This window comes from Thalassophryne amazonica, chromosome 22 (assembly GCF_902500255.1).
Source record: "Thalassophryne amazonica chromosome 22, fThaAma1.1, whole genome shotgun sequence".
NCBI lineage: Eukaryota > Metazoa > Chordata > Actinopteri > Batrachoidiformes > Batrachoididae > Thalassophryne > Thalassophryne amazonica.
In genome coordinates this window covers 38421980-38449814 of record NC_047124.1, presented here as the reverse complement: position 1 = coordinate 38449814, position 27835 = coordinate 38421980, and the positions used below count along the sequence as shown (strand labels likewise).

Below are 27835 nucleotides of genomic sequence, written 5' to 3'. Positions count from 1 at the left end.
TGTGGTTGTTTTCCTGATTGCAGAATCATAACTCAGGAATATGGATTTTGTTTCTCTCCACACATTGAAGAAAAGAGGCTTGAACCGTTTATTACAGTGAAACATGTTTCTGAAGCAGCACCAACTTTCAGCCAAGAAAGTTTCAGCAGGTTCAGCATCATGGCAAAATGATTTCACCATCAATTAGCAACAGAGAAAAAAAAAAGATTTCAGGTGGTCATCCTGTCTGCAGAGATCCATGACGCTCTGTGGCACACGGCATCAGGAGCTGGTTTTACTGTCCACGTGTGCACCGGGAGGACGTCCACTGGAGGCAGAGGTGCTTCAGGGTCAGATGGCCACCTGCAGGGGGCACTGCAGTCCATCTTTAAATGGTGAGCGGCTCATGCTGGTTATGCTGACGTTTGACCACAAATACTTTCTGTCCAGAAACCGTCAGCGTGTAGACAAAATCCTCGAGAATCACTGTGGACAGAGACACACCCAAATTAGACGTTAACCTCTGACCTGTACAAAATGTCTTTACCCCAGACAGAATGTCAAAGAAAAAACAAAAAGAAAGGCTAATGTGGGAAAATACTAAGACTAAAGCAGGGACACTAAGACCAGCTGTAAGACTCAGTCCAGGCTGCTCTTTCCTGTCTGTGGGTCTGTGCTGAGGTACCGTCCCACACACACACACACACACACACACACACACACACACACACACACACACACACACACACACACACACACACACACACACACACACACAACACACACACACACACACACACACAACAGAGAGAAACGCAAACACACACAAATGGATGTCACAGTAGTCTGAGTTGGGAGTAGAACAGCAAAGAAACCGTACGTATGACACAGACCACAAATATTTTATAGATTTCTGTTTGTGACATGAAGAAAGCGCTCTGTGATGGACAAGGAGGCCTTCTTTTAGAAGACTCTGTGAAAAGGTGACTCGTGATCTGTGGCCATAGTGACCGTAGACCTGCTTCCAGAGGAATCCAAGCACTCTGTTCCTCCAAAATCCAGCCTCGTCCACTGTTCTGTCACACTGGGTCGACTACACTGAACAGTTATGGTAAATGGACTGCATTTATATAGCGCTTTTCCATCTGCATCAGACGCTCAAAGCGCTTTACAATTATGCCTCACATTCACCTCGATGTCAGGGTGCTGCCATACAAGGTGTTTGTGTTTTGTTTTGCTGTCGTTCTTGATGTTTTTTAATCATTTGTTTAGTTTTTGTAACGTTATTTTTTAGTTTGACTTCGTTCGACCGACTGAATGTTTTCACACAGTGCAGAAGCCTGTCTGAGGCTGCTGCTGCGTTCACGTACCATCAGAAATTACAGGGCAAACGCAACCTGTTTGCTTGGATTTTTTATTCTGGGTGGGGGGGTCAGCTTCAATGCGCTCAGGCACCTTATATAAGGAAGAATTTGTCTTTTGTGTGGATACAATTAATTATTTTGCCACAAGCAACTGCTGAATTTGAAACATAAAAGTTGTGTAATTTCCAACGGTACTTGAATGCAGCATTAGCAGCAGGAGCAGCTCCTGCATGCGCTTATTATGTTTTTATTAAACAATATGAGTGTAGGAATGACAATCCAGCCCTTCTGTACATGTGGCAACAGGTAGGTGATTCGAAAGATTATATAAAGAGCTCTTCTGGAAGACAGAATTCAGCAGCTGGTGGAAATAACCACACATGGGGGAGTTAATGCACGGCGTTCACACGGACTGATCAATTTACTGCTCTGATATATTCAATCATCTTTACACATATTTATTCCCGTTTTGACAGTTTTCTGTTATAAATCAATATATATGGCTTAGTAACGTAATACAGCAGTGACCACGGCACACCAGTTTTTTTTTTGTTTTTTTTTTATTAAATTGGAGTAAGATGGAGCGTGCAGCGTATTGACAGACAGTGAAGATTCTGATGATGAAGGAGATGATCCCTCTTTTGTTCTGGACGTGGAACCAGAGCAGGTGGATCCACCGACGTGTGCACAGATCTCCACAGCTTCTGTTTGCAGTTTCTCCAGGACTTACAGTAGTGTTCAGAATAATAGTAGTGCTATGTGACTAAAAAGATTAATCCAGGTTTTGAGTATATTTCTTATTGTTACATGGGAAACAAGGTACCAGTAGATTCAGTAGATTCTCACAAATCCAACAAGACCAAGCATTCATGATATGCACACTCTTAAGGCTATGAAATTGGGCTACTAGTAAAAAAAGTAGAAAAGGGGGTGTTCACAATAATAGTAGTGTGGCATTCAGTCAGTGAGTTCGTCAATTTTGTGGAACAAACAGGTGTGAATCAGGTGTCCCCTATTTAAGGATGAAGCCAGCACCTGTTGAACATGCTTTACCTCTTTGAAAGCCTGAGGAAAATGGGACGTTCAAGACATTGTCAGAAGAACAGCGTAGTTTGATTAAAAAGTTGATTGGAGAGGGGAAAACTTATACGCAGGTGCAAAAAATTATAGGCTGTTCATCTACAATGATCTCCAATGCTTTAAAATGGATAAAAAAACCAGAGACGCGTGGAAGAAAACGGAAAACAACCATCAAAATGGAGAGAAGAATAACTAGAATGGCAAAGGCTCACCCACTGATCAGCTCCAGGATGATCAAAGACAGTCTGGAGTTACCTGTAAGTGCTGTGACAGTTAGAAGACGCCTGTGTGAAGCTAATTTATTTGCAAGAATCCCCCGCAAAGTCCCTCTGTTAAATAAAAGACGTGCAGAAGAGGTTACAATTTGCCAAAGAACACATCAACTGGCCTAAAGAGAAATGGAGGAATATTTTGTGGACTGATGAGAGTAAAATTGTTCTTTTTGGGTCCAAGGGCCGCAGACAGTTTGTGAGACGACCCCCAAACTCTGAATTCAAGCCACAGTTCACAGTGAAGACAGTGAAGCATGGTGGTGCAAGCATCATGATATGGGCATGTTTCTCCTACTATGGTGTTGGGCCTATATATCGCATACCAGGTATCATGGATCAGTTTGGATATGTCAAAATACTTGAAGAGGTCATGTTGCCTTATGCTGAAGAGGACATGCCCTTGAAATGGGTGTTTCAACAAGACAATGACCCCAAGCACACTAGTAAACCAGCAAAATCTTGGTTCCAAACCAACAAAAATAATGCCTCACAGATGTGAAGAAATCATGAAAAACTGTGGTTATACAACTAAATACTAGTTTAGTGATTCACAGGATAAAAAAAAGCAGTTTGAACATAATAGTTTTGAGTTTGTAGCGTCAACAGCAGATGCTACTATTATTGTGAACACCCCCTTTTCTACCTTTTTTTTTTTTTTTTTTACTAATAGCCCAATTTCATAGCCTTAAGAGTGTGCATATCATGAATGCTTGGTCTTGCTGGATTTGTGAGAATCTACTGGTACCTTGTTTCCTATGTAACAATAAGAAATATACTCAAAACCTGGATTAATTTTTTTAGTCACATAGCACTACTATTATTCTGAACACTACTGTACGTGCTATGAGCTCCGTCCCACTGCCGAGTCCTGGAACTCAGAGATGCAGACACACACTGCTCCAGCTGTGGCTCCAGGAGCGTTTCATTTAAAGCGTAGAGATCATTAGCTTTGGTTTTGTTTAGTTCCTCTTTCGTCCCTTTTGCGCTCTTGCTTCACGGGCTGTTCAGTGATAAAGCTCTTTCGTCCACCTTTTCTCAATGAACTGTGACTTTTTTTTAAGTTTATTCCCTTCGTTCAGGACTCGTCGTGTGCCGTGTGACTGGGCCATAACCAAGGCACTCTGGGATATCCGAGGACAGTAATGTCCCTGGTTTGAACAGTCACAACCCGTCACAGCAGAGTAAAAAAAAAAAAAAAAACACAAGATGTGGTGGCACCTATAAAAACCTAGATGTTTTCCAAACAATAAACCTTAGATTAAAAGGGATATGAAACAGCTCCTTAACAGAAGGAAGGAGATGTTTAGCTCAGGAGACTGGCACAGGCTTAGGATGGTGCAGCGTGAGGTGAAGAGGAGCACGAGGAGGGCCAGGAGAGGAAACCACAGAACAACACCACACAGGAAGTGTGGAGGGGCATGAGAGCCATCACAGGCTACAAGGAGTGGGGGAGTGTGGCACACTGTAATGGGGATATGGCAGATGAGTTCAACTGTTTTTATAACCGGTTTGACTCTGTTCCTCTGACATGGACATGTACATACAGCAGCGCCTCCACCTCTGCTGCTGTGTTCCACCAAGCAGCTGTTCCATCTCTTCTGCTGCTTGTGAGTGTCATTTCATGGTGGAGGAGGTGCGTGATGAGCTGAGGAGAGTTTGCCCAGGGAAGTCTGCTGGTCCTGATGGTGAGGCTCCAAGGCTCCTGAAGGGCTGTGCAGCAGAGTTGGTGATTCCGCTACATACCATCTTCAACTGGAGTCTTCTAAGTGTGGACATGTCTGTCCCTGCCTTGTGGAAAACATCATGCCTTGTACCAGCTGTGTGCACAGCTGGCCGTCTGTGCATCTGTGCACATTACCTGACATGCGTTTAAAAGGAGGATCAGCAGACGCCTCGTTCACTTTGAACCGGCTGGCTGTTCGAACCATCTGCATCATCACCGCCGCCGTCTGCTCATCGTTCTCCAGCTCACCTGCAGACTGAGGATCAGAGGTCACAGGTCAGGACTCTGCTGCAGAGAAGTGGAACATTTAAAGGTCCGTTCGCTTACATACATATTATAGCTTGGTTATGAACATGTGTGACGTCAGAACTGACACGGCGCTCCCTGAGCGAGCGTCACTGATGTCACTATGTGCACGTGCACAGTCCCAACCCTCAGCAGCACCACAAACAGTTTACAGGCAACTAGCAGGTCAAGCACAGGATTAATAGCGTCAACAAATGTGTAAAAATGCCTGTTTAGCGGCAGACGGAGGAAAACCACTGTGCAACACTTGGAGGAGGTGAGACAGGCGCTGGATAGATGTGGGGAGAGAGAGACCATCAGGAAGGGACTGGGTGCAGGGAGGAACATGCTGAAACCTAAATTATAATCCAATTACATTTGTTCTGCAAATCTGACTGGTTAATCGTGTGAGATTTCCAACCATAAAATTGAAGGTGGCAAAATATTTGACCGTTTCACATTTGATGCGTTATGTTGCGCCCTGACCGCGTTGCTATGCAGATGTCAACTAGAAGCACTCGGAAAGCGCAAACCTCCGCCAAGGCCATAGGGTCACTGACGTCACATGGAATACCCTTTGGCAAAGAGACTTATTCCACATTGTTTCATGCATCTACCATCATGTTTCAGATTCAGTGGCTAACCCTCTGGGGTCTAAGGCCATTTTTTGGACAGTTCACTCGCCTGGCATAAATGTTTTATTATTGCTGTTAACAGCTCTCCCTGCATCCTGCTGTCAGGATACGTGGTCGTGTGGCACAGAAGGTGGGTGGACAGAAATGCAAACTCTCAGACGATATGTACGATGTAATGATAAACTTTATCTCACAAACAGTCCAAGGTCCAGTACACAGAAAGGCAGGCAGCGTAGCAAAGGTACAGATGAGGACAAGGCAAAAAATACGTGGTCAGGAACAGGTTGTGGTCAAAGGCACGGAGAGATACAATATCAGAGGCTGAGGCAGAAGACAAAATCCAGATAAACAGAATGAGGTCAAAAACACTGAGGCAAACGAGGCAATATCAGGGCTGGAAGGAAGATACAAAGATCAATGAGCTGGCACCGCAGTGAGGGAAGTGAGGGCTTAAATAACAGGTGATGTAACAACGTGCACGTGTGATTGAGGGTTCTGGAAGACGGTGTGGTCTGGTGAAACAAAGAGACGGGATGAGAAGCAAGAGAGAGAGAGAGAGAGAGTGCGAGTGCAAATGAAAAAGGAGTTAGTAAATGAAAACCAATTTTGAAAGTATAACGTGCCCACAGACCAACAAAAGGAACCATGAACCAAATAAAGGGCAAACTAGGAAACAGAGTGACAGACCTAAAATAGCACAAGAATAATAAGACTATAAACACAACTTGAACCAAATCTGAATATGACATCACAGACACAGGAAATAAGATAGAACCGATTATAACCCAAAGTAGAACAGAACGTGGCTGAAGTATAACTAATAACCATCACAGAAAATAAAGAAAGAACATAAACAAAACCAGGACCTACAGCAAAACAATGCAATGAATACAACAAATGATCACAGAAAACAATACCAAAAACAAAAAGAATACAACAAGATAAGACACCAAAGATACATAATAAACACAACCAGAGAAAACACAATATAAAACAATCAAAAAGGCAACCAAAAGGATCAAATCAGGGGAGGCAAATCAATCAATCAATCAATCAACTTTTTTCTTATATAGCGCCAAATCACAACAAACAGTTGCCCCAAGGCGCTCCATATTGTAAGGCAAGGCCATACAATAATTATAAAAAACCCCAACGGTCAAAACGACCCCCTATGAGCAAGCACTTGGCAACAGTGGGAAGGAAAAACTCCCTTTTAACAGGAAGAAACCTGCAGCAGAACCAGGCTCAGGGAGGGGCAGTCTTCTGCTGAGACTGGTTGGGGCTGAGGGAAAAAAACAGGAAAAAGACATGCCGTGAAGGGGGGCAGAGATCGATCACTAATGATTAAATGCAGAGTGATGCATACGGAGCAAAAAGAGAAAGAAACAGTGCATCATAGGAACCCCCCCACAATCTACGTCTAAAGCAGCATAACCAAGGGATGGTCCAGGGTCACCCGATCCAGCCCTAACTATAAGCCTTAGCGAAAAGGAAAGTTTTAAGCCTAATCTTAAAAGTAGAGAGGGTATCTGCCTCCCTGATCTGAATTGGGAGCTGGTTCCACAGGAGAGGAGCCTGAAAGCTGAAGGCTCTGCCTCCCATTCTACTCTTACAAACCCTAGGAACTACAAGTAAGCCCGCAGTCTGAGAGCGAAGCGCTCTAATGGGGTAATATGGTACTATGAGGTCCCTAAGATAAGATGGGACCTGATTATTCAAAACCTTATAAGTAAGAAGAAGAATTTTAAATTCTATTCTAGAATTAACAGGAAGCCAATGAAGAGAGGCCAACACGGGTGAGATATGCTCTCTCCTGCTAGTCCCCGTCAGTACTCTAGCTGCAGCATTCTGAACCAACTGAAGGCTTTTTAGGGAACTTTTAGGACAACCTGATAATAATGAATTACAATAGTCCAGCCTAGAGGAAATAAATGCATGAATTAGTTTTTCAGCATCACTCTGAGACAAGACCTTTCTGATTTTAGAGATATTGCGTAAATGCAAAAAGGCAGTCCTACATATTTGTTTAATATGCGCTTTGAATGACATATCCTGATCAAAAATGACTCCAAGATTTCTCACAGTATTACTAGAGATCAGGGAAATGCCATCCAGAGTAACGATCTGGTTAGACACCATGCTTCTAAGATTTGTGGGGCCAAGTACAATAACTTCAGTTTTATCTGAGTTTAAAAGCAGGAAATTAGAGGTCATCCATGTCTTTATGTATGTAAGACAATCCTGCAGTTTAGCTAATTGGTGTGTATCCTCTGGCTTCATGGATAGATAAAGCTGGGTATCATCTGCGTAACAATGAAAATTTAAGCAATACCGTCTAATAATACTGCCTAAGGGAAGCATGTATAAAGTGAATAAAATTGGTCCTAGCACAGAACCTTGTGGAACTCCATAATTAACTTTAGTCCGTGAAGAAGATTCCCCATTTACATGAACAAACTGTAATCTATTAGACAAATATGATTCAAACCACCGCAGCGCAGTGCCTTTAATACCTATGACATGCTCTAATCTCTGTAATAAAATTTTATGGTCAACAGTATCAAAAGCAGCACTGAGGTCCAACAGAACAAGCACAGAGATAAGTCCACTGTCCGAAGCCATAAGAAGATCATTTGTAACCTTCACTAATGCTGTTTCTGTACTATGATGAATTCTAAAACCTGACTGAAACTCTTCAAATAGACCATTCCTCTGCAGGTGATCAGTTAGCTGTTTTACAACTACCCTCTCAAGAATCTTTGAGAGAAAAGGAAGGTTGGAAATTGGCCTATAATTAGCTAAGATAGCTGGGTCAAGTGATGGCTTTTTAAGTAATGGTTTAATTACTGCCACCTTAAAGGCCTGTGGTACATAACCAACTAACAAAGATAGATTGATCATATTTAAGATTGAAGCATTAAATAATGGTAGGACTTCCTTGAGCAGCCTGGCAGGAATGGGGTCCAATAAACATGCCGATGGTTTGGACGAAGCAACCAATGAAAATAACTCAGACAGAACAACCGGAGAGAAAGAGTCTAACCAAATACCGGCATCACTGAAAGCAGCCAAAGATAACGATACATCTTTGGGATGGTTATGAGTAATTTTTTCTCTAATAGTCAAAATTTTGTTAGCAAAGAAAGTCATGAAGTCATTACTAGTTAAAGTTAATGGAATACTCAGCTCAATAGAGCTCTGACTCTTTGTCAGCCTGGCTACAGTGCTGAAAAGAAACCTGGGGTTGTTCTTATTTTCTTCAATTAGTGATGAGTAGAAAGATGTCCTAGCTTTACGGAGAGCTTTTTTATAGAGCAACAAACTCTTTTTCCAGGCTAAGTGAAGATCTTCTAAATTAGTGAGACGCCATTTCCTCTCCAACTTACGGGTTATCTGCTTTAAGCTACGAGTTTGTGAGTTATACCACGGAGTCAGACTCTTCTGATTTAAAGCTCTCTTTTTCAGAGGAGCTACAGCATCCAAAGCTGTCTTCAAAGAGGATGCAAAACTATTGACGAGATACTCTATCTCCCTTACAGAGTTTAGGTAGCTACTCTGCTCTGTGTTGGTATATGACATTAGAGAACATAACAAAGGAATCATATCCTTAAACCTAGTTACAGCGCTTCCTGAAAGACTTCTAGTGTAATGAAACTTATTCCCCACTGCAGGGTAGTCCATCAGGGTAAATGTAAATGTTATTAAAAAATGATCAGACAGAAGGGAGTTTTCAGGGAATACTGTTAAGTCTTCTATTTCCATACCATAAGTCAGAACAAGATCTAAGATATGATTAAAGTGGTGGGTGGACTCATTTACTTTTTGAGCAAAGCCAATAGAGTCTAATAATAGATTAAATGCAGTGTTGAGGCTGTCATTCTCAGCATCTGTGTGGATATTAAAATCGCCCACTATAATTATCTTATCTGAGCTAAGCACTAAGTCAGACAAAAGGTCTGAAAATTCACAGAGAAACTCACAGTAACGACCAGGTGGACGATAGATAATAACAAATAAAACTGGTTTTTGGGACTTCCAATTTGGATGGACAAGACTAAGAGACAAGCTTTCAAATGAATTAAAGCTCTGTCTAGGTTTTTGATTAATTAATAAGCTGGAATGGAAGATTGCTGCTAATCCTCCGCCACGGCCCGTGCTACGAGCATTCTGACAGTTAGTGTGACTCGGGGGTGTTGACTCATTTAAACTAACATATTCATCCTGCTGTAACCAGGTTTCTGTTAGGCAGAATAAATCAATACGTTGATCAATTATTATATCATTTACCAACAGGGACTTAGAAGAGAGAGACCTAATGTTTAATAGACCACATTTAACTGTTTTAGTCTGTGGTGCAGTTGAAGGTGCTATATTATTTTTTCTTTTTGAATTTTTATGCTTAAATAGATTTTTGCTGGTTATTGGTGGTCTGGGAGCAGGCACCGTCTCTACGGGGATGGGGCAACGAGGGGATGGCAGGGGGAGAGAAGCTGCAGAGAGGTGTATAAGACCACAGCTCTGCCTCCTGGTCCCAACGCAGGACAGTCACAGTTTGGAGGATCCAAGAAAATTGGCCAGATTTCTAGAAATGAGAGCTGCTCCATCTAAAGTGGGATGGATGCCGTCTCTCCTAACAAGACCAGGTTTTCCCCAGAAGCTTTGCCAATTATCAATGAAGCCCACCTCATTTTTTGGACACCACTCAGACAGCCAGCAATTCAAGGAGAACATGCGGCTAAACATGTCACTCCCGGTCCGATTGGGGAGGGGCCCAGAGAAAACAACAGAGTCCGACATTGTTTTTGCAAAGTTACACACCGATTTAATGTTAATTTTAGTGACCTCCGATTGGCGTAACCGAGTGTCATTACTGCCGACGTGAATTACAATCTTACCAAATTTACGCTTAGCCTTAGCCAGCAATTTCAAATGTCCTTCGATGTCGCCTGCTCTGGCCCCCGGAAGACAATTGACAATGGTTGCTGGTGTCGCTAACTTCACATTTCTCAAAACAGAGTCGCCAATAACCAGAGTTTGATCCTCGGCGAGTGTATCGTCGAGTGGGGAAAAACGGTTAGAGATGTGAACGGGTTGGCGGTGTACACGGGGCTTCTGTTTAGGGCTACGCTTCCTCCTCACAGTCACCCAGTCGGCCTGCTTTCCCGACTGCCCGGGATCTGCCAGGGGGGAACTAGCGGCGGCTAAGCTACCTTGGTCCGCACCGACTACAGGGGCCTGGCTAGCTGTAGAATTTTCCACGGTGCGGAGCCGAGTCTCCAATTCGCCCAGCCTGGCCTCCAAAGCTACGAATACGCTGCACTTATTACAAGTACCGTTACTGCTAAAGGAGGCCGAGGAATAACTAAACATTTCACACCCAGAGCAGAAAAGTGCGGGTGAGACAGGAGAAGCCGCCATGCTAAATCGGCTAAGAGCTAGTAGCTACGCAACCTAGCGGATTCCTAAAAACACACGAAGTGAATAATGTGTAAATAATTTAAAGGTGATTCAGCAGAAGGAGTGCCCCAATCAAGGCACCAAACAGGCCATGAAGCAGCACAGGCAACGCATGACAACAGCGAACGCACGACAACGTTGCTAAAATAAAATTTAAATCAACTAAACACGCTGTGGAGCAGCACAGATAACGCACGACAACAGTGCTAAAAGAGAAAAAATAAAAAAAAATAAATAAAAAAAATAAAAACGAAAGCGTTAGCAAGCTAGTTAGCTTGCCAACGCTGATGAAAGTTAGCTGATAAAAGTGCTCCGTTGCGATGTTTCGACCGTTAGAGGTCTTCCTTAGGCGTTGGAGCACAGTAAAAATGTAAAAAAAAAAAAAAGTAAAAAGGTAAAAAAGTCTTGAAAAAGACTGTTAATTCAAGTCCAAAGCAGCAGGTAGCAGTCTCTGTGTAAACAGTCCCAACAGAGAGCCAAAATTCTGATGCCAACATGTCAAGCACCACACGTCAAGCACTTACAAGAACCAAATGACAATAGGGTACAAACCCATAACATCACCCCGAGCTAGTACACACCCTGACACCCACAATCAAGTTTTATATCTCTTTTTTTTCAGGACAACCTGTACTTTTAAAATATATATGCTATAGTTGTGTTTTATAAGTGTAATAAAGGTTTACAATCAGAAATAAGAAAGGAAAAAGTAAAGCAGGAAATAATTTTCCACACACGTTTATTCAAAACACACAGCAAACTATAATAAACTAGTAACACATCACTCCTAAAAACAATCTTTGGTGTGTCACGTGAGGTGAATCTGCCCTATGATTGGATTTTGGAAAACCATGTGACGGTGAACCAATTCCGATTGGACACTGACACTGCTCACATCATCACACAGCTTCTATGAGGAGTACAAAGACGGTATATGGTGGCTTGAAAGTCCGCGGAGTTAACGTTTCAGCAAAAAAAAAAAAAAGTAAGTTTCTATCTCATATCATTAAAAAGTTATTTATAATTCAGTAAAGCTTGGTCTCAGCCGTCGTATACAGTGGCGTCGGCCCCAGAGGGTTAAAACCTTAGATCTTCAGCAAATGTATTTCTTAAGAGAAACTGCATGAACTACACGAGTTTTTTTTTATTTTCTATAATAAGTTTATTCAATGAGGAGAAACAAATGCTAAATTATTGTTGTGTCGTAACTTAATTTTTGTTCAGCCTTTGTGACCCATCGTCATGAAGTCAGATGCAAAAATGTTGAAATTGGCCCTATCCTACAATGATAAAGAATCCTTAAAAAATACTGGATCCAGATCGTGTTCCGGATCATTACCAAAATTTAATGACTTCTAAGTTAGGCCAAGATACACCCCTGGTAAAAATTTCATTGAAATCCGTTGAGGATTTTTTGAGTAATCCTGCTAACAAACCAACCAACCAACCAACCAACCAAGAAACGGACGCGATTGAAAACATAACCTCCTTGGTGGAGGTAATAATGGCATTGTCAGCTGAGAGCGAGAGAAACTGGAGCAGCGATGACGATGCTGAAATGGGTGAATTTAATCCACACGAACGTATTGATGTGGTTTCTGATACAGAATGACTCAATGCAGTTGACCAGATGGAGAAATCTGTGCTTCTTACAGTTTGGCATGAAGACCCTGTTGCTACGGTAAGCTTCACCGACCAATGTAAATATTGTAATTACTGCTGTGAAAACTGATAAATACAGTACTAACGGTGATTATTTGATGATTCGGAACCAGAACTCGAGCAACATTTCCCTCACACTACGTTCTGCGTAACAGTTTTATCAAACTATATTATTATGCAGGTTTAGATGAAGTCCTGAGTGGTCTTTTGCTGAGAACATGGATCCAGGTTGAATTACTTACAAAAAAATAAACCATGCAAACAATAAAATTGGATTAGAACGGGAATAAACCCCTTGTGCCTGATGATCCGCAAATTTAGTTTTAAAACAGATATTTGCGACCGGACAGTCCAGCATTAACCTCTGCAAATCATCAGACACAACAGGGCTACTCCCTAAATAACCAGAGGGTTGGGCAGTATGCCCCCCTTCCCCCTTTCTTGTAATCTGGGGCTGTTCCAGACAATAAATTGCAGTGAATGCAGCTAAAAACAAAACAAAACACTCCTCTAGTCGTATTCCAACAAGAATGTACAAATATATCTTTACAACTTAAAGTAAACCTGTAAACCACTTGACTTCTTTGTACTAACCGACACTATACCTGCTGGACTTTAGAACTGGGCAGCTCAGTCTCATTTGAGGCAGGCGCTAAAGGGGTCAAATATGATGCATATGATGTCATTTCTGTAGTTCCGGGGACAGAAACACAGCATTTTCTCTGAGTTTTTAGGCACGTTACATGCAAACAAAGTGAAAATGCAAAGAAAAAGTGAGGATGTGGTGGAAAGTGGACATATGGTGCAGTTTATGACGCAAACGTGTCGAGGCGGTTTTGCAGGCAACAGGACGCAGCTACTCTAGTTAGCTGTGTAGGCTAAGACTTACCGACACAACCTCTCACATTCACCCCATCTTCCCTTCTTCACTGGCAACTCAAAAAAAATGTCCTTTTCGCGACAGCATCAGTGATTGCAGCCAAAAACAAAACAGTCCACCATTTTAGAAGTTATGCTGTGTATATATTGTACAATGGGAACAGAGGTCCCTACAAGTGGTCAAATCCTACAATATCACACAGGGTTCAACGGTGAGTGCAGTGCCTTGTTACAGTCACACTTACTTCCATCATCTCTGGCAAGCATAATTACTCTGTGTTAGATTTTTTTGTCACTGGCTGTGTAGCGTGACTGCCCTCTGCGCAGTGTACTGTAAGTCACCCTGCTGAGTCTGGTCTGCTGGAGGTTTCTTGGGCTCTTCCTTACCACTGTGGTCTATGAGCTTGGTCAGGGGGTTGGTAACGTTGGACCTTACTCTTGTGAAGTGATTCACAGATGATTCCAAAGTCATATCTGTAAGGTGCCTTAGAATAGGTTTGGGTTTGTGGAATCCCGTGCGGGTTGAAGGTAGGCGCCACGGAATATCTGACGTTGCAGAAACAGCCAGCGTGGCAGCTGTTCCTTGGACATTGTGAGTGGCATTTCCGGTGACCCATACTGAGACAGAGACCTCTTGATGCCCGAGGCAAATCCTCTCACTGCCAACCTTCCGGTCAACTCCAGCCCTTCCAACCCCTGGCTGCTTCATTACTGGACTGCTGCCTTTGAAAGGACACCTGACTTCAGTGCAGTAACCATTATTAACCATTTCTCCAAGGCTGGGTACTTCATTACTCTACCAAAATGTTCCTCAGCCCAAGAAAATGCAGATCTCCACGTCCAACTTGGCATACCCTTGGAGATCATTTCAGATAGTAGTCCACGGGTTATTTCACATCCTGCACCACGATCAGCTCGTGGCGCAAATCCAGGACATTTCCTTTGATGTTGTAAGACGATTTAATTACACTAATGGTCAATTTAAATCAAATATGAACCAGACAGAAGTTTCTGAAATGGTTTCAGCCAGCAGCAAACAGACTGATCCTGTTAGACTTAAACTGTTTTGACTTTAATGATGTCATAAAGGAGCATGATGGACTTACCGCCAGTACACCGTCCTCACTGATGACCAGGTAACCAAGCTGGTCGGGAATCCTCTCCAGACCCTGAGTCAGCGTCGCCATCGTCTGAAACAACAGAACAACAGAAAGTCCTCTTTATGTTCCACAGAACCAACTATGAACATGACAGAAGAACCAGACGACTAACAGCTTTTTCTTTACTTCTCGGAGGGGGATAATTTTCTATGATATCCACAAAAACAGAAGAAATCAACAGTGTGTGAATTTATTTGTATCACAAAAGTAGTTTTTCAGAAAGCCAATTTTTAAGAACAAACAGTATGTCTAAATATAATTTTAATCAATGTTGAGGGTTTTTTTTTTTTTTTTTTTTACTTAAAAACAACCACGTGGTTGAGATCTGCAGAGATAATGTGAGAAATGAGCCGCTGGCACTGCAGTGAATTTAAACATTCTTAAATCACCAGGAGAGAGCTTGTCCATGTTCATCAAGTCAGTGTGTGAACATAAATGAACAAACCGATAAACAATATTCATGATACAGCAGTACTGATTTTTACAATGAGAATTACATTTTTAAATCCCAGAATCACTAAAATTCAGATTCAGCTGTTTACTGGTGAGGTGGAAAGGCTACAGATATCTGCGTCTGGGATGCACAGACCTGGTCCCAGCTGGACACGCTGCAGGCCCAACATTTTAATGACAAGTACTGAAAAGAATTCAACCAAGCTAGCGAGAAGAGTTGACCTGCCTGATGTACTAGGAGACATTATGATATACTACGACAGCGTCAAACCCCGACACAAAATATTTACAAGTTTTTTGCAGCCAAATCCATTAGCAGGAAGCACTTGTCCAGGGTGCACCCCGCCTCTCGCCCTGTGGCTGCTGGGACAGGCTCCGGTCCCCAGCCCCTCCCTGTGTGAGACGCCGCCGCCTGCTCACTGTTCCGTGTGTTTGGGCCCAAGGAGAAAGTGGGCGGGGTGCCGGGGGTCCCTGATAATGTGCACTGCCTTCTTTTTGCAGTGTTGACTTTAAACTGAGTCCATTGATGGAAGTTGAGTCCTATAAATTTTTCCAGCTGTTTTTGCTGCCTCTCTGCCTGAGTGGCGTTGCCGTACCACACTGAGGTGCCCGCGGTGAGGACACTCTGTGTGAGGACATGGCAGCTCAGCCCGGCCTTCCTGAGCCCTCTGATGAAGTGCAGCTGCTTCTGAGCTTTTTTCACAGTGGCTGCAGTCTTTGTAGACCAACTCATATCAGATGACACATGAAGGCTGGGGAACTTGTGGCTGTCCACTCTCACACATCAGTGCCCCCTGGTGGTGAGGGGGTGCAGTTGAAGTCAGTGATGGTTTCTGCTGCCTTTTCCACATTGAGGATGAGGTGGTTTTCCTCTCCGTGGGTACGTTTGCTGTCGACCACCGCCCTGCGCCCGGCCCCGTCCACACCCTTGGTGAGGCCCAGGATGGTCGTGTCGTCGGCGTATTTGATGATGACTGTGTCTGTGTTGGATACACAGTCGTGGGTGTACAGGGTGAAGAGTTTGAGGTTGAAGTCATTCAGGGTGGATGCATCTGGTTTCTTAGGTACGGGGATGATGGTGAAGGATTTGACGGTATGTTGGACTGCTGACTGTGTACGAGAGGCGTTGAAGATGTCTGTGGTTCTGCACAGGCCTTTAGGAATCTGGGTGAGACACCGTCTGGATCTGCTGCTTTCCACAGGTTCACCTGTTTCAAAGCCCTCAGGACCTGAGTGTGTGACACCTGAATGACAGAGTCGTCAGGGTTATGTGTCGCATGGACAACCAGACTCGTTGACCTGGAGCATAGGAAGGCGCTGCGGACCGTCTGCAGTCCGCTGCCACTTTATAACTTGCAGAGGATTGCAATAGGTCATGGGTTAAAGCAATAAATTTTCATCTGACTTGAAACTTTTTCCTGGCAAAAATCAATGGCAGCAATTCCCAAAAAAATGTGGCGTAGTGGGGGCACACACAGTTTTTTCCTCAATGAATACAATAAACACATACAGCATACAAATCTATTCTAAATAGCCTCTAAGGAGAGACAGATAAAGCATAAAAAGAATGCAAAACCTGAACATAAAGGTACATAAAAGGGTGGTGGTGGTGGTAGTGGGGGGACCAAGTCAAATTTTGTGTATTCTGGTGAATTTTAATGAGTATGAAGCCCTCTGAAACAAAGAAAACTCACTTCAAACTGTTAAGTAAAAACACAGTATTGAATATGGGGGGTCTGGGGGTGCTCCCCCAGAAATTTATTTTTTTAAAAGAGAAAGTCAAATTTTGTATATTCTGGTGAATTTTAGCAGCGTCGGCTCGCAGCGTCGGCTCGCAGCCGCTGCGACGCTCCGCCACAGGAAAAACACCTCTGTTGGAAGCCTTAAGGACAAGTTGGAACATGTCCAGCTGTTAAACAATTTCTCATATACTCACTCCACTGAAAGCCATCAAAAGCCGCCTGGATTTTACAAATGGTTATCAACACGGAGGTGTTTTTCCTGTGCCGTCGCACCGCACCGGCTGCGTCCCGACGCGCGGACCCGTCCGCACGTCTTTCATTAAAAAAATCTCCTTTAACAGTGGAATATCCGGATAAAATGCTGAAACCGACTTCTTCTGAAACTTCTCTGTTCTCTTGCGACATCCCGGGTCAACAGAGGCTTAAATGTGGAAGTTTTCAGCTTGAAACAGGCTGACGACGGCGCCTGAGAGCGCTGCACGACGTCTCGCTCTGTGGGAAGTCCTTAAAGCGACAGTATCACCTCAAAATCTCTCATCAGCCGTTAAAATTTTCACCGAAAACCAGCTTAATTTTTCGAACCGTGTCCACTTCAATGTGTCTCACAGGTTTAGAAAAAATTTTGATCAAACAAACTCGCCAGTCTCTCAGCAACTTCTCAGACAAAGGAATTCCGACGAGGGGCTGGACGACTCCTCCCACAAGGAGTGCTCACAGGCGAATGACGTCACCGACAGGCGTGGAAAAACTCACGCATGCGCACGAGGGTTCAAGCATGTCTGACGTAAAAACATATGAATGAAATCCATATAATTTTTGAAAAAAATAAAAAGGACCTATACTTTATGGACAGACTTCATATGTCTGTTATGTGTTACAGTTCATTGTTTGGTACCAAAATAATATTTTCTACATTTTTAAAAAGATTTTTAAGTCAAAAATTCATCAACGTAATGCGTCCGGAGAAAAATTTGATGGTTTCCCATCCGTTTCATGTAATTAATATTTCAGAAACTTTCTGGAAATAAATATAAAAATGTGTAAAATTATATAGTTTAACAGAATATAATCAGACATAATGGCTTCCAACAATGTACAAAAAAATATTTAAGGAAAACAGAGTGTCTGAACATGCAGTTTTCATTACCGCTGCACTGTATTCATGATCCTGTCCTAATCACAGCGTTGTTTTAAATGAAAATTTTTTGGCTCATAATGCACCACAAGGAAGAGAAGACAGAAGATGGCTACAAGGAAAGATTGTTTGTCATATTTTGATGTTGTTAATGGTGTAGTTCATCCTTACGGATCCTTATTTCCACACCATAGGTGTACATTACCGTAATGTGTAAGACTTAAAGTTTTTGAAAAGTCATTAATATGACACTTTACTGTAAGTAAGGTATTAAGGAGCCCAACTGTTAGTAAAAATATCTTACCCAAGTCATCATAGCTTCTGCCATTTTATGCTACTTTAGCAAAATGTCATTCATTACCGTAATGAACATCTTTCATTACCACGTAATATAGAGGCCTGTTGCGGTAATGAAGGCTAATATTACGGTGATGTGTATGAACAGTTTCTTTTTTGAAAAAAGAAATGTATTTTACAAATAGACAAATATATAATTAATGCTCATTTATATTCTTTAATATGAAGAGCACAGGGAAGGGAACGTAAGAAAGCTGCATCGAGAGCCAGAGTGCAGAAACAGAGGATTTACAATGACCCAGAACTTTTACAGTATAGGAGAAAGGAAAGGGAAAGGTAGGCCTAAATAAGAGGTGAGATGAGCAGATTATTTTGTATGTGACAATTCCTAACCCTCAACAATGTGCACACAAACATAATATATATATATATATATATATATATATATATATATATATATATATATATATAATATATATATATATATATATATATATATATATATATATATATATATATATCAATCAATTTTTTTATATAGCGCCAAATCACAACAAACAGTTGCCCCAAGGCGCTTTATATTGTAAGGCAAGGCCATACAATAATTATGTAAAACCCCAACGGTCAAAACGACCCCCTGTGAGCAAGCACTTGGCTACAGTGGGAAGGAAAAACTCCCTTTTAACAGGAAGAAACAGAGTAAATGTAAATGTTATTAAGAAATGATCAGACAGAAGGGAGTTTTCAGGGAATACTGTTAAGTCTTCTATTTCCATACCATAAGTCAGAACAAGATCTAAGATATGATTAAAGTGGTGGGTGGACTCATTTACTTTTTGAGCAAAGCCAATAGAGTCTAATAATAGATTAAATGCAGTGTTGAGGCTGTCATTCTCAGCATCTGTGTGGATGTTAAAATCGCCCACTATAATTATCTTATCTGAGCTAAGCACTAAGTCAGACAAAAGGTCTGAAAATTCACAGAGAAACTCACAGTAACGACCAGGTGGACGATAGATAATAACAAATAAAACTGGTTTTTGGGACTTCCAATTTGGATGGACAAGACTAAGAGACAAGCTTTCAAATGAATTAAAGCTCTGTCTGGGTTTTTGATTAATTAATAAGCTGGAATGGAAGATTGCTGCTAATCCTCCGCCACGGCCCGTGCTACGAGCATTCTGACAGTTAGTGTGACTCGGGGGTGTTGACTCATTTAAACTAACATATTCATCCTGCTGTAACCAGGTTTCTGTTAGGCAGAATAAATCAATATGTTGATCAATTATTATATCATTTACCAACAGGGACTTAGAAGAGAGAGACCTAATGTTTAATAGACCACATTTAACTGTTTTAGTCTGTGGTGCAGTTGAAGGTGCTATATTATTTTTTCTTTTTGAATTTTTATGCTTAAATAGATTTTTGCTGGTTATTGGTAGTCTGGGAGCAGGCACCGTCTCTACGGGGATGGGGTAATGAGGGGATGGCAGGGGGAGAGAAGCTGCAGAGAGGTGTGTAAGACTACAACTCTGCTTCCTGGTCCCAACCCTGGATAGTCACGGTTTGGAGGATTTAAGAAAATTGGCCAGATTTCTAGAAATGAGAGCTGTATATATATATATATATATATATATATATATATACAAACACACAGCAGATATAGTTCATGGAATGAGTACACAGACAACTTCACATTTATGATGTTTTAGAAATGGTGAAATTTAAAAACAAAATGGCTGCCCTATGAATCTGAAATTTTGTGGGCGGGGCCTCTTAGGTAGTGCAATTCATATAACAAAAGTTGGTACAGTGAACAACTTCAGGGTAAATATGTAAATAAACACACACACAAAATCATTGCTATAGTAGGCCTGTTCCAGTAAAATAGATGGTTGAAAGCGAGCCTGTTTCACGAGTTGTCACTTTCATTGTAGTATTCGATACTGATAATTTATCTTAACAGATCCCAAAAGCAAAAAGAAAGACGATTGCTAAAGGCAGCAGCAGAGCTGCCATCCAGACAGCTACAGAAAGACAAAAATGAAGAGAGAATTCAAACAGATGTAATGAAAAGAACCCTCCAAAGAATTGAGTGAAACCCCACCCTCAGATGAATCAGTTGATGTAAGTGCCGTCAACATTCATACATCCCCTGTCCCTCTCCTTTTGTGTCTTTTTTGACATTTTCTATTTGTATTATTTATTTGAATGCAAATTACAATACAAGATAAGGTAATCTATCCTCATGTTTCTGCAATCAAGCTAAAAACTTATTTCTCCACAGCTTGTTGCATGAGCCCAGGAGGGTCAAATTTAGAGATGTTTTCTTGCTTCTGTAGTCACTCTTGTGACTACTTTTCCCACAAGGAGTTTGTCTTCACTCACAACAATACACAGGAGTTGAAAGAGACCATCAAGGGTGGAACATGGGTCCTTGTAGACTATGATGGAGAGCTCTATCCTGGCACTATAACACAGGCATGTTCAAGACCTCTCATAGAGCAGAAAACATAGTAGGGAGGTCAAAATATTAAATATTCTTTTGTAAGTTCAGACGCAGGTTCATACAGGGATGTGATGCCAAAGGTCAGGGTCATGACCACTTCATAATTCTTAACGAAAGTATGCTGGACAGCATCTTAGTGCTGTTGATGTTCATTATTTTGCTTTTTTTCTTCAGAATGTCAGCGGTCAGTATAAAGTTGATACCATATGATCTGTGTAGGTGACAGGTTTCTACCTCACCTCTGTACAGTTCCCTAGCGAAAAGATTTGGTGATATATGGAAGACATCATAGAAATAATTTCTGAACCACTGCCTGCAACATCCTGTGCCAGGTACTTCAGTGTGGTACCAGAGATCTGGACCAAGTACATAAAAAAAAAAGAAAAAAAAAAAATAGAATTTTGATTTGACAGTGCTAGGTACTAATCAAATACTCAATGATTTTTGGCTGTCCTCTACTCAATCAGTTGTTTGTACGTCACGTAATAAGTTAGTTATATTACCCCTTACAGTCTTCTTGCACACCCTAATAACTACTAATAACGTTTTTTTCAGTGCAGTCCTTTAAAACAAAATCAATAGGAAAATTAATGTGAAAAACTGATGAAATGTTACGGTGATGAAATAATTGTTTACATAAAAATGTTTGTATGTGTTAATAATAAAAAATGCGGGTGATACTTACTACCTTTAAGAATATTTCAATAAAAAGTAAAAAAATATAATTTTGGTACGTCATATTTCTAATGAAATATGTGTTACCGTAATGAAATTTTTTCTCCCAATGTCTCTAAAAATGTCTAAAAATACCTCAAAAATGTCCATGTGGATTATAAATTCAAATTTAATAGTGAAATTAGATCATATTTAATATAAAGGTGGAAAAACATAATGTGTGTAATGGTTTCTGATTTTTGCTATGAGTTGTACCACCTTCATGAGAATCACCCTATTACTCAATACGCGTTTAATCCCCCAGCAAGATTTTTATTGTATTAGAAAGGGCAAGACTTACCCTCTTTAAAACAACAAAAAATCAGTGGGGGATTGTATGTGTTGGCCACCAGGCCGCGCCAAAGTGGGCAAATTAGTGTTTTTCATACAACTTTGGCACCCCCTGGTGGCCAACACGTTTAATGAATTATCATAAACTTTGCATTTCTGTTGAGACTAATCAGACCCACTGCAGGGTCTGTAATCAATGTAGAGAAATGATAATTTTCCTGACAAACACCCCCAAAAACAATGGCCACTCTGAAGGACCGATAAGGGAATCGTTACGGAAACAGGTTATTGATGTCTGTGGATCGAATCATTTCTTAACGATACCCTTTAGAAAGGAGTAGAATGCCACTTCCTTGATTGTTTTAGTGTACTTGGTGCAATTGATAGCCGAACACTCAGTTCCTTTAGATCAGGGGTGGCCAAGTTCGGTCCTCGAGAGCCACATTCCTGACACTCTTAGTTGTCTCTCTGCTCCAACATACCTGAATCCAATGAAAGACTCGTTAGCAGACTTTTAATGAGCCTTTCATTGGATTCAGGTGTGTTGGAGCAGGGAGACAACTAAGAGTGTCAGGAATGTGGCTCTCGAGGACCGAACTTGGCCACCCCTGCTTTAGATCTTGATGTTTTCTGATGTTGCTGGTATGATAGTTATGATCCATGATCATGAAACATGCACATCAACAGAAACTTTTGCCTCTAATACGACCCTAGAGTGACATAAAGACTGCCATTGTGCATCTATAGCAACACCCAGTTACACACATTCAAAATGGCGGCCAGCGATCAGCCAATTACAAAACAGCATATAGGAAGTCGGCCCTCTTTATGTTCTCTCTGCCTTAAGTCAAATCAAATCAAATCAATTTTATTTATATAGCGCCAAATCACAACAAACAGCTGCCCCAAGGCGCTTTATATTGTTAGGCAAGGCCATACAATAATTACGGAAAAACCCCAACGGTCAAAACGACCCCCTGTGAGCAAGCACTTGGCGACAGTGGGAAGGAAAAACTCCCTTTTAACAGGAAGAAACCTCCAGCAGAACCAGGCTCAGGGAGGGGCAGTCTTCTGCTGGGACTGGTTGGGGCTGAGGGAGAGAACCAGGAAAAAGACATGCTGTGGAGGGGAGCAGAGATCAATACTAATGATTAAATGCAGAGTGGTGCATACAGAGCAAAAAGAGAAAGAAACAGTGCATCATGGGAACCCCCCAGCAGTCTAAGTCTATAGCAGCATAACTAAGGGATGGTTCAGGGTCACCTGATCCAGTCCTAACTATAAGCTTTAGCAAAAAGGAAGGTTTTAAGCCTAATCTTAAAAGTAGAGAGGGTGTCTGTCTCCCTGATCTGAATTGGGAGCTGGTTCCACAGGAGAGGAGCCTGAAAGCTGAAGGCTCTGCCTCCCATTCTACTCTTACAAACCCTAGGAACTACAAGTAAGCCTGCAGTCTGAGAGCGAAGCGCTCTATTGGGGTGATATGGTACTATGAGGTCCCTAAGATAAGATGGGACCTGATTATTCAAAACCTTATAAGTAAGAATAAGAATTTTAAATTCTATTCTAGAATTAACAGGAAGCCAATGAAGAGAGGCCAATATGGGTGAGATATGCTTTCTCCTTCTAGTCCCCGTCAGTACTCTAGCTGCAGCATTTTGAATTAACTGAAGGCTTTTCAGGGAACTTTTAGGACAACCTGATAATAATGAATTACAATAGTCCAGCCTAGAGGAAATAAATGCATGAATTAGTTTTTCAGCATCACTCTGAGACAAGACCTTTCTAATTTTAGAGATATTGCGCAAATGCAAAAAAGCAGTCCTACATATTTGTTTAATATGCGCATTGAATGACATATCCTGATCAAAAATGACTCCAAGATTTCTCACAGTATTACTAGAGGTCAGGGTAATGCCATCCAGAGTAAGGATCTGGTTAGACACCATGTTTCTAAGATTTGTGGGGCCAAGTACAATAACTTCAGTTTTATCTGAGTTTAAAAGCAGGAAATTAGAGGTCATCCATGTCTTTATGTCTGTAAGACAACCCTGCAGTTTAGCTAATTGGTGTGTGTCCCCTGGCTTCATGGATAGATAAAGCTGGGTATCATCTGCGTAACAATGAAAATTTAAGCAATGCTGTCTAATAATACTGCCTAAGGGAAACATGTATAAAGTGAATAAAATTGGTCCTAGCACAGAACCTTGTGGAACTCCATAATTAACCTTAGTCTGTGAAGAAGATTCCCCATTTACATGAACAAATTGTAATCTATTAGATAAATATGATTCAAACCACTGCAGCGCAGTGCCTTTAATACCTATGGCATGCTCTAATCTCTGTAATAAAATTTTATGGTCAACAGTATCAAAAGCAGCACTGAGGTCTAACAGAACAAGCACAGAGATGAGTCCACTGTCTGAGGGCATAAGAAGATCATTTGTAACCTTCACTAATGCTGTTTCTGTACTATGATGAATTCTAAACCCTGACTGAAACTCTTCAAATAGACCATTCCTCTGCAGATGATCAGTTAGCTGTTTAACAACTACCCTTTCAAGAATTTTTGAGAGAAAAGGAAGGTTGGAGATTGGCCTATAATTAGCTAAGATAGCTGGGTCAAGTGATGGCTTTTTAAGTAATGGTTTAATTACTGCTACCTTAAAAGCCTGTGGTACATAGCCAACTAATAAAGATAGATTGATCATATTTAAGATCGAAGCATTAATTAATGGTAGGGCTTCCTTGAGCAGCCTGGTAGGAATGGGGTCTAATAGACATGTTGATGGTTTGGATGAAGTAACTAATGAAAATAACTCAGACAGAACAATCGGAGAGAAAGAGTCTAACCAAATACCAGCATCACTGAAAGCAGCCAAAGATAACGATACGTCTTTGGGATGGTTATGAGTAATTTTTTTTCTCTAATAGTTAGAATTTCATTAGCAAAGAAAGTCATGAAGTCATTACTAGTTAAAGTTAAAGGAATACTCAGCTCAATAGAGCTCTGATTCTTTGTCAGCCTGGCTACAGTGCTGAAAAGAAACCTGGGGTTGTTCTTATTTTCTTCAATTAGTGATGAGTAGTAAGATGTCCTAGCTTTACGGAGGGCTTTTTTATAGAGCAACAGACTCTTTTTCCAGGCTAAGTGAAGATCTTCTAAATTGGTGAGACGCCATTTCCTCTCCAACTTACGGGTTATCTGCTTTAAGCTGCGAGTTTGTGAGTTATACCATGGAGTCAGGCACTTCTGATTTAAAGCTCTCTTTTTCAGAGGAGCTACAGCATCCAAAGTTGTCTTCAATGAGGATGTAAAACTATTGACGAGATACTCTATCTCACTTACAGAGTTTAGGTAGCTACTCTGCACTGTGTTGGTATATGGCATTAGAGAACATAAAGAAGGAATCATATCCTTAAACCTAGTTACAGCGCTTTCTGAAAGACTTCTACTGTAATGAAACTTATTCCCCACTGCTGGGTAGTCCATCAGAGTAAATGTAAATGTTATTAAGAAATGATCAGACAGAAGGGGGTTTTCAGGGAATACTGTTAAGTCTTCAATTTCCATACCATAAGTCAGAACAAGATCTAAGATATGATTAAAGTCGTGGGTGGACTCATTTACATTTTGAGCAAAGCCAATTGAATCTAATAATAGATTAAATGCAGTGTTGAGGCTGTCATTCTCAGCATCTATGTGGATGTTAAAATCACCCACTATAATTATCTTATCTGAGCTAAGCACTAAGTCAGACAAAAGGTCTGAAAATTCACAGAGAAACTCACAGTAACGACCAGGTGGACGATAGATAACAACAAATAAAACTGGTTTTTGGGACTTCCAATTTGGACAAGACTAAGAGTCAAGCTTTCAAATGAATTAAAGCTCTGTCTGGGTTTTTGATTAATTAATAAGCTGGAGTGGAAGATTGCTGCTAATCCTCCTCCTCGGCCCGTGCTACGAGCGTTCTGACAGTTGGTGTGACTCGGGGGTGTTGACTCATTTAAACTAACATATTCATCCTGCTGTAACCAGGTTTCTGTAAGGCAGAATAAATCAATATGTTGATCAATTATTATATCATTTACTAACAGGGACTTAGAAGAGAGAGACCTAATGTTTAATAGACCACATTTAACTGTTTTAGTCTGTGGTGCAGTTGAAGGTGCTATATTATTTTTTCTTTTTGAATTTTTATGCTTAAATAGATTTTTGCTGGTTATTGGTGGTTATAAGTGGTACCGATTAGGTCAAATTTGATGACTGGCTCACAGATTAAAAACATAAAAATATAAGAATGAATGCATATCCTTTTATATGCATTTTCCAGTTTTCTGATTTGGACGTGTTTGAAAGCCCTCTTTCGGCTGATCATTTGACCTTTAAAGCCGTGGCACAGAGACACTCGGTCTCTTTGGCAGAAACCGAGGTCTCTCTCAGTGTTGTATAAAGTACCAGAAAATCACACATAAGTAAAAGTACAGATACCCATTTAAAAAATGACTTTTGTAGAAGTTCAAGTCACTGAATGAAATGCTACTCAAGTAAAAGTCTTAAAGTATCTAGTATTTATTGTACTTAAGTATGACAAGTAATGTACAACTAAATGTACTCAAGTATTGAAAGTAAAAGTACAAGTAAATGTTAATAATCAATAACGGACTGAAGTTTATCTAGGCTTGTAAATGACTGGTAGTATTAGTCAAAATACTGAAAATTGTGCACATCACACAAAAACACTTCAGAAACAAGGTTTCAAAACCTAAACGAGAGTAGGCTACTCACTAGGTGTTCACAAGAAACAATTATTTCTATATGCATTTATTTATTTTCATTGTTACATGGTTTTATCTTTTCTGTTGTGTTTTGTTTCATTCGGTTCTTTTTGTCTTTCTCTGAAATTGTATTTTAACATTATTAGTCTATTATGTAGACTATTATTGTTGTTATTGGACTCTTTTACGACAATGAACGCTGAGCCAATAATTATACAGAAAACAAATCAACACAAACGTGCTGATGCGAACAGCTTAATGCTAACTTTAACAATGAAAACGCCATAGACATGCTAACGCATTAGTATCCGTCCAGTTTTAAGATATAAAATACATCTATCAACTGTTTCAGAAGACCATAACAGGTCGGTTTAACATAAAAATATTAAATATTACTCACAGACATATGCTCTTCAGGGTTTTAATGAGAAAAAATTAGGCTAAAGCAAAATAAAATCCACGAATCACAGATCAACGCACTGCTTCGACCTGCGAATCACTGCTTCGATTGGTTCAAGGTTCAAAGCAAAGCCGCGCTGCAAAAAAAGTTGATTACAGACCCGCTGCAGGTCTGTAATCAATGGTGAGAAATTATCATTTTCCTGACAAACACCCCCCAAGTGTGCAACTGTAAAAAAAAGCCTACCGGACATGACTCAAGACAAATCGGCCTGACTTCGTTGCAGTCACTAGTAATCAGTGGTGTCTCTGGGTGAAAACAACTTTTTTTCGTGTGTGTTTTTTTTTTTTGCCACGAGTAACAGCATGACGCATAGAAAATCTATCGGAGTAGAAGTATGCAATTAAGGTCGGAAATGTAGTGAAGTAAAAGTGAAAGTAAGCTGAATTAAAAAACTGAAGTAAAGTACAAAGTTTCCCAAAACGTACTTAAGTACAGTAGTGAAGTATTTTATACAACACTGGTCTCTCTCCGGTCGACACTGTAAACCTGAGGTGGATCTGCATGTTGATTTGGCACAGGTTTTACGCTGGATGCACTTCCTGACCCAACTCCATATGACATGGAGAAACGTGGCAGGAGTGGGATTTGAACCCAGAAGCTTCCGTATTAAAACCAAGAAGACTAAAGAAATCACGTGATTATTCACATAAACACCAAGAAAACCTCTTGGCTCAATTTTATAAGATAAAATCGCGAGGACTCGCGTGACATTTGTAAGGTGTTTTAACGTGAAAAAGTTCAAAGTTGCAGATTTTGAAAAAAAAACAGTAAATGAAGCTGAAGGTTTTACCAATCACTGTCAAAATCATCATAAACGAAAAACAAAATAACGACACGTTTTAAAGACAAAAAAAACACAAAATAAAGAAAAATAAAGACGTACCATTTTCACCGCACACCGTCCTGCTTACACTCGGGTCACGTGACTCCTCCTCTTCTTCTGGTAAACACACAGC

The 27835-nt window shown here is 40.9% G+C and overlaps 1 protein-coding gene across 1 annotated transcript; it reads right to left on the bottom strand.

Annotated features, from left to right (window-relative positions):
- Positions 1-75: 75 nt before the first annotated feature.
- Positions 76-27835, bottom strand: lamtor4 (late endosomal/lysosomal adaptor, MAPK and MTOR activator 4). The gene is made up of 4 exons (XM_034163576.1): positions 27763-27835; positions 14443-14526; positions 4554-4674; positions 76-465 (listed from the first exon to the last, which is right to left on the bottom strand). Exons 1-4 carry the CDS (start codon positions 27763-27765, stop codon positions 368-370), a joined length of 306 nt encoding a protein of 101 aa, XP_034019467.1. The 5' UTR covers positions 27766-27835; the 3' UTR covers positions 76-367.

Coding starts and splice junctions, on each gene's coding strand:
- lamtor4 (XM_034163576.1), bottom strand. Junction 4,675..14,442: donor GTGAGGACGGTGTACTGGCG/GTAAGTCCATCA, acceptor TCTGATCCTCAG/TCTGCAGGTGAGCTGGAGAA. Junction 466..4,553: donor TCCTTTTAAACGCATGTCAG/GTAATGTGCACA, acceptor CTCTGTCCACAG/TGATTCTCGAGGATTTTGTC.